The sequence below is a fragment of the Populus trichocarpa genome, chromosome 6 (assembly GCF_000002775.5).
Source record: "Populus trichocarpa isolate Nisqually-1 chromosome 6, P.trichocarpa_v4.1, whole genome shotgun sequence".
Classification (NCBI taxonomy): domain Eukaryota; kingdom Viridiplantae; phylum Streptophyta; class Magnoliopsida; order Malpighiales; family Salicaceae; genus Populus; species Populus trichocarpa.
Genome location: NC_037290.2, coordinates 14,529,873 through 14,545,128, shown reverse-complemented (window position 1 = coordinate 14,545,128; position 15,256 = coordinate 14,529,873). Strand labels below are relative to the sequence as shown.

The following is a 15,256-nucleotide window of genomic DNA, read 5'->3' as shown; positions in this document are numbered from 1 at the left end:
CCGTGTTGAGGGATAAATTGCAAATCAAAAGTTGAACCTGATTGTTGCAATATAAAAGGAAATCTTAATTATGATTTAAAGAAAAAAGATAAATGTTATCAATTAATTGGAAGATCATCAATTTTGAAAGGGTGTTTTCTTTTTTTATTAATGTCGGTTCAGATTAATTTATGTATACCTCGACTAATTTTATAAATTTTGAAATTAATAAATATATAAATTTTCAATAACCATAAAATTTATAAGACCGAAAGAACCTTACAAGATTTTTAGTTCATCAAATTAATTACTGATGCCCGAAAAAAATTGTTAGAGAATTTTGCAGTGTCCGGTTTATTACAACATTCTTGTAAACAAAGAAGCAAGTCAGCGACCAGCTTGTAATCTTTTTTCTGTATTTTTTTTAAAGAAAATATCATTTCATTAACCAGAATGGAGCATTAATTGACCTTGAAAATATTAGATTCTGACAAGCACCATGACGACTATATATACATACTATACTAGCTTGCCCTTAAATTAGTAATTTCAGCTAAAGATGTGCTGGAGCTTTTGCTTACCGGTGCCGAAGTAATTAAGCCTTAATTAGCAGTAGCCATGGGTTAACCTATCCATTTACACCATCAGATATACTTTTCTATGCGTGGGACAGAGAGATTTCCATCATAAACATTAAAGCAATCCGAGGTTTGTTCTTAATATAAGGAACAAAGCTCTATTTTTGTCTCCCCCCAGCGAACTTGATTCATCTATAAATTCCTTGAGAAAGAATGGTGGGTCAGGGAGAAAAAAGAACATTTCGCCGAGTGCGAAAGTTTTAGATTTCGTTTCTTGCTAGATTATTCTCAGCAATTGCAATGGCAATTGTGTTCAAGCCTCTTTTTGTTCTCCCTCTCTTTTTTCTTTCCAGTTACGCCCAACTTTGGTTGAGGCCTGATGCCTACGTATTATTAAACAAGAAAAAGATCTTAGGCCCTCATGAATTGTTCAACGACCCTTTTGGAGATGCTCTAGATTATAAGAGGAAAAAGATCACAGATGATTTCGGGACTGCCCCACTATCAGATTTCGAAAAACCTTCTGTTCTTCCTAATTATGTGGGTCTACCTAATGAACCTAAAGGGAGATGGGAGTTGGTTACTGTGAATTCTGGTGTATCTGCCATGCATGCAATCTTGCTTCCTAGAGTTAACAAGGTTTTAATGTATGATGCTACCATTTGGAAGAAATCAGAAATCCGGTTGCCTACCGGGCATTGCCGTCTGCTTAACCAGACTACAGGTGAAAAGGATTGTTATTGTCATTCAGTTTTGTTTGACGTTGCCACAACGGCACTAACACCACTGCAGGTATGTATTTATTTTTACAAGTTAGTTAATTAATTAATAGGTGTTTTGATATTCTAATTTCAATTGTTTTTTATTTAAAATAATATTTTTTTATTTTTAAAAATTATTTTTGATATAGCGTATTTTAATGATATAAAATTACTAAAAAGTATTAATTTAAAATAAAAATTAAAAATTTAATTTTTAAAAAAAATATTTTTACAACACAAAAACATACTTAAAATTAAAAAAATAAACATACCGTTTTATATTACAAAATAATCTCAATTTCATTTGCTAGATCGCTCTCTTTCCTAGCTAGCTAGCTAACAGTTTGAAATCATTCTCTCCTTTTCTAATCTTGCCTTACAGCTTCACACAGATACATGGTGCTCATCAGGAGGTCTTTCCGTTGATGGAAACCTGGTGGGCACTGGCGGTTTCCAAGGAGGTGCCAATACTGTTAGATACTTGGAGACATGTAAAGGCTGTAACTGGAGAGAATTTCCAACGGCACTTGCTGATCGTAGATGGTACGTGCATATTATTTTTCATTTCATGAACGATTGTTTACCACTTACTACTTTTATTTCCTCTCAGAAATTGACGATGTACTTGTTTTTCCTTATCTCAATCAAGGTACTCAACACAAGCGGAACTACCTGATGGTGGATTCATCGTGGTTGGTGGTCGCGAAGCTTTTAGTTATGAGTACATTCCACGAGAAGGAGACTCCAATGCCAAGTCCTACTTCTTTGACTTCCTCAAGAAAACCAGTGATAGGGATGAGAACAATTTGTATCCTTTCGTCCACCTCTCCACCGATGGCAACCTCTTCATCTTTGCCAATAATCGTGCCGTCCTGCTCAATCCCAAATCCAACAAGGTTGTCCGTGAGTTCCCAGCCCTTCCAGGAGGTCATCGCAGCTACCCTGCCACCGGAATGTCTGCGCTGCTCCCAATAAAACTACACTCCAAGAATAATGATGTCATCCCAGCTGAAGTCTTGGTTTGTGGAGGCTCCGGACACAAAGATGCATATACCCAAGCTAGCAGAGATATTTTCTACACAGCACTCCAAGACTGTGGAAGAATCAGAATTACAGATAAAAAGCCTGTCTGGAAGAGAGAAATCATGCCATCACCCCGTGTTATGGGTGACATGGTGATTCTTCCCACGGGAGACATCCTCATGCTCAATGGTGCTAAGAGAGGATGCTCGGGATGGGGTTTTGCCAGAGAACCAAATTTGGCCCCAGCAATATATTATCCCAAAGCAAAGTTAGGCAACAGATTTAAGCAACTAAAAGCCTCTATAATTCCAAGAATGTACCATTCATCTTCTGTGGTACTACCAGACGGTAAAGTCCTTGTGGCTGGAAGCAACACAAACAATGGCTACGTTTATAATGCCATGTTCCCCACTGAATTAAGAGTTGAGAAATTCTCCCCACCTTACTTGGATCCATCTGTGGCAGTGCATAGACCTGTGATTGTAACTGATAAAGCCCCAGAGAAGATTAGTTATGATGAGACGTTCCAGCTCCAAATCAAATCAACAGCAGTAAAAGTAGAGAAGAAAGACATCAAAGTAACAATGTATGCTCCTGCTTTTACCACTCATGGGGTGTCAATGAATCAAAGACTCCTCGACTTGGGTTTGGAGGATGTGATTGCCGAAAATGCTTTCCTAGGGATCCACACTATCACCGTTGTGTCACCACCTAGCGGTAAGGTTGCTCCTCCTGGGTATTACATGCTCTTTGTTGTTCATCAAGGAGTGCCAAGTGTTTCCACCTGGGTGCAGATCAAGTGAAGCTGACTCGACTGTCTTAATTTCTCTCTATAAGTTTTCTCTAATTTTGTGTTGGAATATGAATTTGATTTTGTTGCCGTGGTGCAATCAATATTTTTATGACGGATACAATTGAGGGAGGTGAATTAATTAAACTGATAATTTTTCACTTATGAAATGAAATTCTTTATTTTTTCATTTTTTTTCCCACAATTATTACCAAGAGAGCAGTTCCTGGTTTTATGCCATATTTATGCGTGTGTGTGTGTCCATGGATAATTAAATACAGCAATGAAAGGAAAACCAACCATATGAAGAAGAAAATGATGTCTGACATGAGTTCCCACCATTTAACTGTCACAAATATCAAATTTCAAAGTAAAATTGTTCTCTGTTTTCATTGATCTCTAAAGGAAGAATTCAGTCCTCTAAATACATGTAATAATCCCTAATTTACTGTCTCTAATCCCTGATTTGTAGTCTATAATAAATACAATAAATACAAGATATTCTGTTACAATTTGGTTGTCATATATTGTTGATATTCTTGCCATAATATACACTGACATCCCCCCTCAAATTGATGTTGGCCGATCAAGAACCATCAATTTGTCAATCATGAGTTGATGTCGAGGCCGAGACAAGGCCTTCGTAAAGACATCAGCTGTCTGATGCTCAGTGGAAATATGAGGTAGTGTAAGAATATTATAATCAAGAGCTTCACGAATGTAGTGACAATCAACTTCAATATGTTTGGTGCGTTCATGAAACACAGGATTAGTAGCAATCTGAATAGCACTTGTGTTATCAGCATGAAGAGGTGTAGGAGTGTGCTGAGGAAAACCAAGTTCACGTAGCAAACCCTGGAGCCACACAATTTCAGAACATGCGGAGGACATAGCTCGATACTCAGATTATGTGGAAGATTTTGAGATTCGGTCTTGCTTTTTGCTTTTCCATGAAATTAAAGCATTTCCAAGAAACATACACCACCCAGTAACAGACCGACGTGTATCCATGCACCCTGCCCAATCTGCATCACTATAACCTGTTAATTGTAATGAATTATCAGCAGGAAAAAATAATCCTCGCCCAGATGTGCCTTTAAGATAGCGAAGAATTCTTCGGACAGCAGCTAAATGAGGTTGACGAAGAGCCTGTAAAAACTAACTGACTTGTTGTACTGCAAAAGAAATATTTGGCCGAGTAATGATTAGATAATTCAAACTGCCCACCAATTGCTTGTATATGGAGGGATCGGGTAACAAGTCACCATCATTCTGACAAAGTTTTAAATTAATCTCGAGAGGTGTAAGAACGCTATTCCCTTATTCAAGACCGCCCAAGAGAAGAATATCTTGGGTGTATTTGTGTTGATGTAGAGAAATCCCATTGGACATAGAGTGCACCTGTAGACCAAGGAAATAGTGAAGGTGTCCCAGATCCTTCATATGAAATTCACTGTTAAGAGAACGTTGTAAATCCTCAATGAGTGGAATGTCAGATCCTGTAATGATAATATCATCCAGATATACCAGAAGAGCAACAATACCAGTAGTAGTTTGCTGAAGAAACAGAGATGAATCATATTGGCTCTGAATAAATTTAAGTTTCAGAAGAGTAGTGCGAAATTTTTCAAACCATGCCCGTGGTGCCTGTTTTAGACCATACAGGGACCGTTTCAACCAGCAGACTTTATCAGATGGGTGAGAAAACATACCAGGAGGAGGAGTCATATAAATATTCTCTTTCAGGTCTCCAAGTAAAAATGCATTTTTTACATCCATCTGACGAAGTGGCCATCTCTTAGAAGCAGCAATTGCCATAATGGTTCGTATGGTAGTCATTTTAGCCACAGGTGCAAATGTCTCCTCATAATTAATACCATATGCCTGACAATTTCCAAGAGCCACCAACCGTGCTTTATATCGTTCCACAGATCCATCAGGTTGGAATTTAATAGTGTATACCCATTTGTAGCCAATAGGTTTAATTCCGGTAGGACAAGAAACAATATCCCATGTGTGATTATCCTGAAGAGCCTGAAGTTCCTCTTTCATGGCCTGTTGCCAACAGTCTTGGGTAGAAGCCTCGGCATAAGTCTTAGGCACAAAAGTACTATCAATAGTAGTTGTTAAGTATCCATACCTATTTGGGGCACGTGAAACTCGAGTTGATCGTCTTAGTTGAGGGGAATGATCAAATGTCGGTTCCGTGTCCGGAAAGGGCAAAGTGGATGGTGGATGACGTCTTTGATATACAATTCCTGGCTTAAAACGTTCAAAGATATAAGATGGACTATCATCATCAAATGTGGGAAGCTGGATAGGAGTGGATTCTATAGAGGGACAAGAAGGGAAAAATTTTCTGATTTTCAAAGAAAATCACATTTCGAGAGATACGAATTTTATGAGCATTTGCATCATAACACACAAACCCTTTATGAGAATTATTGTATCCTAGAAAAGCACAACGAGCAACTTGGGCTGAAAGTTTATTACGTTCAGTAAATGGTAAATGAACAAAACAAACACACCCAAAACATGGAGAGAATCATACTCAGGAATAACACCAAATAAAATTGAGTATGGAGATGCAAAGTTTAGAACTTGAGAAGGCAAACGATTAATTAGATGAACGATTGTTGATAGAGCTTCTACCCAAAATCGAGTAGGTACCGAAGAATCAATTAATAAGGTGTGAACAACATCTAAAAGATGACGTTTCTTACGCTCAACAACTCCATTTTGTTGAGGAGTGTAAGGACAAGATCTTTGAGAGAGAATCCCTTTGTTTTTGAGATATTCCTGAAATTCTTTGGACACATATTCCCCCCCGGAGTCAGAACGAAGTATTTTAATATGAGCAGAAAATTGATTTTCAACAAATACAACGAAAGCCTGAAATGTTGAGAATACATCAGCCTTAGATCAGAGAAAATATATCCAAGTGAAACGACTGAAATCATCAATAAACGTGACAAAATATTTATACTGAGCATTAGAGATAACAGGGCTTACGCCCCATACATCAGTATGAATAATTTCAAAACATTTAGAAGCACGACTACCATGTGAAGGGAATGATAATGCTTTGCTTTTACTCAATTTGCAAGAACTAAAATCCAAAAATTCTGTTGAAAAAGAATTTTTATTCCCCAAATATCCATGTTTCATAAGATGAGTCAATACATTAGAATTGGGATGCCCCAATTTCGTATGCCAAAAATGAGGATTATTAATGACAGTAGAATAAGCACAAGAATTAATACTAGGAATAGAAAATTGTATTGGAAATAAACGTCCCACTTTAGGCCCCTTCGCGATCACCTTCCCCGACACTTAATCCTGCACACAACAACCATGACGATCAAAGTGAATTTCACAGTCATTTTCTACCATTTGACCAACAGAGAGTAAACTTGTGGATAATTTTGGTGACACAAAAATATTTTTGAAATAAGACCCCAAATTACCAATCGACAAAATCGGCAAATTATCACCATTTGCTACCTGTATATGCTGATTACCCATGTATTTTCGCACATTACACAACCTATTTTCACTGCTGGTCATGTGATTCGATGCTGTCGAATCCATTAACCATTGTTTATTATGTGCCGAATCCAAGGGAAAGTTAAGTTTATTTTTCTTACCAGAAATCCCAAGTGCAGAGAAGGCAGATATTATCATCTGCTGCACCATCTCGGGAGTGAGAGTGCTCGACGAAGAGCTCACCGACGATGAAGATTCTGGTGTTGACGGTGAGGACACGGCTGCGGTAGCCATAGAAGCAGCCCCGAATTTCGACTGCACAGTAAACCCTTGTCGATTCTGTGGTCGCAGACGACATTCCTTGATTACATGCCCCTCTTTCTTACAATAATTACAGAATTTCTTGCTGCAATTTCTGGCAATGTGCCCTAATTCTTTGCAATTAAAACACTGCACACTCACACCCCTCTGTCGTCCCCTTCCTTGAGCCATGTAAGCCATATTCATCTCTGTGACAGTGTCCTAAGTCAACTCGTGTTGAGTGGCGAGTCGTTGTTCTTCCCGTAACAGTTCCCCCAAACATTCATCCAAAGTGGGTACTGGACTTCGGTTGATCAAGCTAGCTCTCACGGCCTCAAATTCTGGCCTGAGCTTCATCAAGAACTAGTCCCTCTGGCTCTCGGCATAAACAAGGTATAGTGCTTCTAAACTCTCCTTCGGTATTTTAGAGTAAATTATGCCAGTATATTCACTCCATAGGTTTAGAAATCCAGCATAGAATTGTTCAATTGAGAGATTACCTTATTTGTAATTGGCAATACCCATTTCGACTTGAAATTTTTTAGCCGAATTGTTCTGGGAATAGATGCGTCTGAAGTAGTCCCAAATCTCCTTCCCTATGCCAAATGATCGATGATTGTTGATCATATGGGGTTCAACAGACCCCAGTATCCAAGAGACAATTTCCGCATCCTTGCTAGTCCATATACTCAGCTCCTGTGGATCGGTTGGTGCTGGTGAAGATCCATCGAGATGCCCCCATAATTCCTTCCCTTTAACAAACATACGAAACTGAAACTCCCAACTGGCATAGTTTTTGCCATTGAATCGAGTAAGAAAAGCCTCTCCAGACATCCTAGGAACCCAAAAAAATTATCAAATACTGACGAATTCAGTCTATAGATTGAAGAGAAGAACAAAGGTCTAGATCAGAATAATTGGATCTGATACCATGTCATAAATATCAAATTTCAAAGTAAAATTATTCTTTGTTTTCATTGATCTCTAAAGGAAGAATTCAGTCCTCTAAATACATGTAATAATCTCTAATTTACTGTCTCTAATCCCTGATTTGTAGTCTATAATAAATACAATAAATACAAGATATTCTGTTACAATTTGATTGTCATATATTGTTGATATTCTTGCCATAATATACACTGAAAGTAACCATCCAAGCACAATCCTAAAGCCCTATTTGGATTCCTTTGATAATAACATTTAAGCATGCCTATCTTCTCCATTGGTCTCCAAAGTGAAATCTTCAGGCTAGGAATAGTGATAAATGCCCAGCTACAGCACACCATTATCGGCCTATACATGAACCCATTTTGGAATTGGAAGTTTAGAAATTACAAGTGCTAATTAAACACGCTTCGGTATGTACTGTATAGACATATTGGATATGTACTCAGAGAAGCTGGGGTTGTGGAAACTCTACTTATATAATGCATGAACTAGCATATAACATTCCTCATAGGTGTGGACGTGCACATCACAGCTAGGCTGGCAAGGCTAGCTCTCCTACATATTAGTGTCACGCACGATGCCTGCCTGGTCCTACTGCAACCGCGTCCAAAACGCTGCTGAGTCCTCATCAATCCATTACCTAACCTCGATGATCACATGCCCTCCTGACATCAACATTCCTAACACCATCAGAATCATGGTAAACACATATTTTGTTTGTTCTCATAAATGCAATAAAATTGTGTCTGAACTTTTCAGACTGAAATAATTATACAGGCTGTAACTATTGTAGGTCTTAATCTCATAGTATGAGAGAGAAAGAGAAAGAAAAAGAAACACACAAAAAGATATTCTTCCAATCCGGCTGCCCATGTTACAGGGAATGCGTATCGACCTCATGCATGGGAAGCATAACTTAATATGACAGACCTCCTTTCACCTAGACAGTATTTGTTTTGAACTAATACAAATTGTGAATGTCAACCACCAAGACAGAGTCAATATATTTTGAAACTAAATAAAAAAAATATTCATCAAACTTAAGTTTTTCTTAGCAAGGAACATTTGCAGGTTAGAGGCTATATAAAGGCATCGAAGGCTGCTGTCAAAAGCATCCCATTTCAACTCCTAGTATTTGCTAAACTCAAAGACGAAACTTCTGCGTTGGGGTTGAAATGTCAAGTTTACGAACTTTGTTGGCGGCTCTATTCATCTTTGCAGTAGCATTTGATCCAAGTGCAGTTAATGCCAAATTCTCCAACAGCATGTATTTCTACTGGGGTGCCCATCATTCGGCAATACTGGGAAATGGCGACGATCTTCAACTTGTGTTGGATCAAACTTCTGGTAATGATTTGCTTTTTCATCAAATTATTGCCTTTTTATGATTAACACTTCAGATTTTCCTTGATTTAGCGCAACCCCATGGTAATTGATCACACGGATGGAAAACATCAATTATCAGTTTTGTGTAAATCTGTATCTTTGGATTTCAGGCTCTGGTATTAAATCAAAGCGTCCATTCCTATTTGGAAGCATTCAAATGTTAATCAAGCTGGTGCCTGGGAACTCAGCCGGAACTGTCACAGCCTACTACGTAAGTGCAATAATTTTACCTACATACAATACAAGGCCACTGTATAACATAAACATGTTCATCGTTTGAAGCTTAAAAAATTCGACTATTACTTCATAATTGGGACTCTTAAGAGACACGTGAAGAAAAATGAGCAATCACAACCAATTAGGAAGACCTAGTTATGGCCAATCATTTTAATATCACGTTTGAATATATATCTCTAAGCTTAACACCAACTATAGATCAATGTCTAAATGAAGTGGAGATGAAAAGGCTAAGCAAAATGCACCATAATAGAACATTGACACATGAAAATCACTAAATCGTGAAACTCCATAATGAATTTGTGCAGGTATCCTCTTCTGGAGACAGACATGACGAAATAGACTTCGAGTTCTTAGGGAATGCATCGGGACAGCCATACACCATCCACACAAACATCTACACTCAAGGAAATGGAAGCAGGGAGCAGCAGTTCCGCCCCTGGTTTGACCCAACTGCTGATTTCCATAACTACACTATACATTGGAATCCTACTGAAGTTGTGTAAGCTAGCAGACCATTTCTGTTCTTCCATAACATTGCCCTTATGTGTCATTACTTACAGAAGTATGATCAAATATCCACTTTTTATCTACAAAAGCAAAAATAATGACGATGCTATGAAAAGTAGAGGAAACGGAGAAAGAAAAGACACTAGCATGCCTCAACATTCAATTAAGCTACTTTTGTGCACAGCTTTTCCAACAGAAGTTAAATAGTCTTCCGGAAGCTTTCGTTAAACTTTTATTGTCCCAGCTTAATTACTTCACTACATCCTCCAGACCTGGCATCCAATTGCTAGATAATCCAGAAGGTACCTAACTTAATATATATCACTGCACTTTCAGGTGGTATGTTGATAGTGTGCCAATTCGCGTATTCCGCAACTACGAAAATGAAGGGATTGCTTACCCAAACAAACAGGGCATGAGGGTTTACTCCAGCTTGTGGAATGCTGATATCTGGGCAACTCAAGGTGGGCGAGTTAAGATTGATTGGAAAGTTGCACCATTCATAGCAAGATACCGCAGTTTTAGGGCAAGGGCTTGCAAGTGGAATGGACCAGTTAGCATCAGTCAATGTGCTTCCAACACCGCAGCTAACTGGTGGACATCCCCTACCTATAGCAAGTTGAGCAATGCCAAATTCGGACAGTTGACGTGGGTCAGAGATAACTACATGATCTACGACTACTGCAAAGACACTAAGAGGTTCAATGGAAAAACACCACCGGAATGTTTTAAGCCACAGTTCTAAAAATAAATACCCCGGCAACTCCAGTTACTTTTCCTGCCATCAGCATTCAATGGAAAAATAAATTTTGCTTCGCTCTTTTTGCTTTGACCTCGTTGATTTTTCTTCTTTTTTCTTCTTGGCCTTTATGTTTCATTCTACTACCAATTTCATTGTTTCCGTTCAATTCAATTAAAAGTAATAATTGATTTGAACAATTATTCCCAGATATGCAATGTATATGATATCAAGTTTGATTTTAATTGCAGATTGTGAAGATTTTAAAACAGGACAATATTAAACTAAGAACAATCTAAGTTCATGTATACAGCAAAGCATGCTAAATAGATCATCTCTCCATCTCATCAACACAACTTCTCCTTCGTTCTCAGTATTACACATTAACATTAATGAAGAAGCATTATGTCATTTATAATTAGATACTACCACAATATTATCACTCAACTACACAAATTAATTTATTCCTATAATACATAAGTAAAACTCAATGCACATGTTAAACACTTAATTTTTATGTTTGCATAATTCCAAATTTAAGTACTTCAAATATTACAATCCAACAAAATTATATGCAATGGCTACATAAATACTAAATCAAAGAAGCGATAATTATTAACTACTCTTGGCGAGTCTGTGACGAGTCTGTGAGGTATCTAAAATAAAATATCAATGCCATTTGCTTAAACCTTGAGTTTTAAGAGTTAACTTGAATTTTTTTATTTTTGGATAAACTTGCAATATTTCTTCTTAAAATCATGGTTTAATTTATTCAATTTAATCATTAAACGACTCATCAACTAAATTATCTCATTTAATCTATTATCAATTCTAATCCTTCCTTACTTGATGTGTGAAAAATTCAAAAATACTCTTGCAATGGTTAATCACTTCAGCATTCTCATTTAGAGGCTCATTAATCCGATAATTCAACATGGATACTAGCAAACCCATCATGGTTGCCAAATCATCCTAGCATTTCTATTTGGAAGCCTTTTGATAATTCTATATGGATACCAATCATTTCAGCGAACCCATCATGGTTGTCAAATTATTTTGACATTCTAATTTGGAAGCCAATTAATCCGGTGATCTCACATGGATATCAATCATTCTAGCAAACTCATCATGGTTGTCAAATCATTTCGACATTTCTATTTGGAAGCCAATTAATCCGGTAATCCCGTATGGTTACTAACCATTATGACGAACCCATCATGGTTGCCATTATCTCATAAATTCCATAATTTATTGGTTGTATATACAAACATAAATCTAATAATCATTAACTTAGGTTAAAGTGTTGAATATCTACTTGCAGCTTGATTATGTTTGAAATTTCTTGCTCGCCATACACGATCCAACAATTTCTCCTATATCAACATGATTTTATTTTTTTTGTTATTATCTTATCCAAACACAAACATAATCCATGCATACGGAATAACATCGAATACTAAATCAAACTCATTCATTTCTCTTTAAGCCAAGATTATTCATTTAATCCTTTTAGGTTTTTCCCTCGCGTGTCTTTTTTTATTTTTTTTTGGTGTCATACCAAAAATCACGCAACCTACTTCCATAGTAACAAATTAAAATTTAAAACATAAAATTATAAAACAAAAATAAATATTATTTTCGATGTTACCTAGTTGCCGCATGATTCTCTCATACCCTCCTCACAACATTGTTGTTCGCCCTATCCCACTCAAATTTGTTCTATGTAAATAATTCATATAAAATAAAAATAGTTCAAGATATAAAATTATAAAAATCATTTATTAAAAATAAGCTGGAAATTAAAAATTAACACCGACCTGAAATCGCTTAAATCATGCATCGATATTAGGTTTCCACTCAGGATGTCTGGAAACCTGGCTCCATTGAAACAATGGAATCTCCATCGACGATTTAAACGCCAATGTTATAGTCCTTGCAGCCTCAATGTTTGTGAACCTGAAATTAAATAAAAGTAGTAATATTATTTAGTTGTTCATAAATTATGTTATAAGTATATAAAAAAAAACTAAAACCTAAACAAACTTACATTGAGAGGTCATCCTTCCATTGTGCCTAGTACTTGCGGGTGAATTGACCCCGCTGTGAAATCGCGCTAGAAGAGGCAGCATCACAAGTTGGCGTTGATTCCTCGCCGTGATCAGCACATAAGGATACGTCCTCCTCGCTGCTAGAAGAACTAGCTGCAACCGTCTTCTGACGACGTGCTGTAGATTTCATTCTATGCATCTACACAAATTTATACGAATAATTACATAATTAACTTCGATTATTTTAAAAAAAAATTCGACAGAGTCTCCCCTATACTGGGGGGTCCCAAGTTATCAACAAAATCATATTACACTTCCAATTTTATTTCACATCCCGATCCAATCATCCTGGATCTCAACCCAACTCATCATCATCAACACAAAACATCTTATTCAATAACATCATATAATGAAATTCAAGTAAAATAATCAATTTCAACTATGAACATTCATTGTTAAATTGGTACTTAGAGTTACAAACATTAGATTAAAGTCATACATTCAAATTTACGGATTAATATTACATTTCAAGTTTTAGGAGACATGACTCTTAATTTATAAATAATTTCTTGGTCAAAAGCAAAAGGTAACTAAATCAATATCATTCCTAACACGACCCTAATGGACCTCAAAATAGAAATTAACGTGTATACATAAATATAAAAATGTAATAACAAGCAATAACAATGACAGGTAAACAATAATATCCTAAAATTAAGATAAACTAATTAAATTTAATTCTATATTTCAATTAACATTTAAAACATAAATTCAACAATAACAATTATAACAATACAAACAATAATATCCTAAATGAAGATAAACTAATTAAATGTAATTCTATATATATAAATTAACATTTTTAACATAAATTCAACAATAACAATTATAGCAATACAAACAATAATATCATAAAATTAATAAATAAAATGAAAAAACTAAAAAACACTATACAAAACAACATTCTTTTTTCCACTAGTAGAGCTCAGAACAACATTCAACTCCTCTGCGTCAACATCAACAAGACTATCGTTGAAAACATGAAAATTCAAATTTTCTTCTAAGTCAATCGAAGGAGAAACTCGGTATGGTTCAACCAACTCACTAGCTTGAAAGACTTCATCTATCACACTTGTGTCTTCGTTCTCATCCTGAACAACCTCGACACGACCCTTGGGTTTTGTTTTTAAAACGGATAACCAATCAACTCTTGATCGGTCCTTTCTAAAGGAAGAGGTGTATGTGTAATAAACTTGTTGGCATTGCTTTGCGAAAACAAAGACGTCGTTTACATTGCGGTGTCTAGCTTTTAAGTTGATTTCAACGAGACCATAGTGAGGATCTACTCTGATTCCTCTGTCAGTTGTGTCATACCAATAGCATTTGAATAAAAACACTCTATTTTGCTCGCTATGATATTGCAGTTCGATGACCTCTTCCAATCTACCGTAGTAGTTAACTTCAAACTCACTAGAAGTCGATCCCTTAATACAAACACCGTTGTTTTATGTCTTTCTTCCATGCCCGTATTCTTCAGTATGAAAGACATATCCATTGACAAAATACCCGTTATAGCACTTGACTTTTCTTTCAGGGCCCAGGCCTAGTAAAGACAGTGAAATAGCAGCACTACCTCCCATTTGATAAACCTAGCTTGTAAATTAAATACAACAATAATCAATAAACGGATATTATGTAACATTGACTACAATTAATTACATTGCAAGAGATAATGAGTTTGTGATAGGACTTACATGTGTTCTAAACCATGTGGAAAATTGTTCATCTTGTAATTGAAAGATCTGGGATTCGGTCAGCTGTGAGTTATTGGACAGTAAATATCATCGATGTTGCCTGCAAGGTTGTTCCAAATTATATGAGTGTATGGTATCACAAAACATAAATAGTACACTCTTGACAAAGTTTAAGTCGAACATCTACTTACTTAATAAAAGGTCTCAGCTCATCACAGTTAAATAGGACATAATTGTGTGCTTGTCTGAACTCTATTTCAGACAAATATCTTCCCCTCATGGCATTTTTAGGTGTGGGTCGTCCAGGATTGGAGAATATTGACAAGTTCCCACTTGAAGGCACTTCACCACTATCATCATGCCGTGGAACACAGTTGATCCTCATTCTCAAATGAGGTTCGAAATAGTATGAGATAAATGTTGAGATCTCCTCAACAATATAGGCCTCACATATTGACGCCTCAACATGCGCCTTGTTCTTAACCTTTTTTTTAAGATTGAACAAGTATCTGCATATATATTAATAAAAAATTATAAATTAAAAAAAATAAAAATAAAAACATTTAATTATAAATTACATAGCTCCTGTAATATTTAACCTCTCGAATGGATACATCCATATGTACTGGACCGGTCCTCCAACTTTTACCTCAAACGGTAAATGTACGGGTATATGCTCCATTGAGTCAAAAAATGATGGAGGGAATATCACCTCAA

General features: G+C 36.4%; 2 protein-coding genes across 2 annotated transcripts; both read left to right on the top strand.

Moving 5' to 3' along the window:
* The first annotated feature begins 760 nt into the window (after positions 1-760).
* On the top strand, positions 761-3,321 carry LOC18100423 (aldehyde oxidase GLOX1). The gene is made up of 3 exons (XM_006381664.3): positions 761-1,349; positions 1,701-1,861; positions 1,968-3,321. Exons 1-3 carry the CDS (start codon positions 858-860, stop codon positions 3,142-3,144), a joined length of 1,830 nt encoding a protein of 609 aa, XP_006381726.1. The 5' UTR covers positions 761-857; the 3' UTR covers positions 3,145-3,321.
* Positions 3,322-8,943: 5,622 nt separating this feature from the next.
* LOC18100422 (probable xyloglucan endotransglucosylase/hydrolase protein 26) lies at positions 8,944-10,982 on the top strand. Its single transcript, XM_006381663.3, has 4 exons — positions 8,944-9,212; positions 9,362-9,462; positions 9,797-9,990; positions 10,335-10,982. Exons 1-4 carry the CDS (start codon positions 9,041-9,043, stop codon positions 10,741-10,743), a joined length of 876 nt encoding a protein of 291 aa, XP_006381725.3. The 5' UTR covers positions 8,944-9,040; the 3' UTR covers positions 10,744-10,982.
* Positions 10,983-15,256: the final 4,274 nt, after the last annotated feature.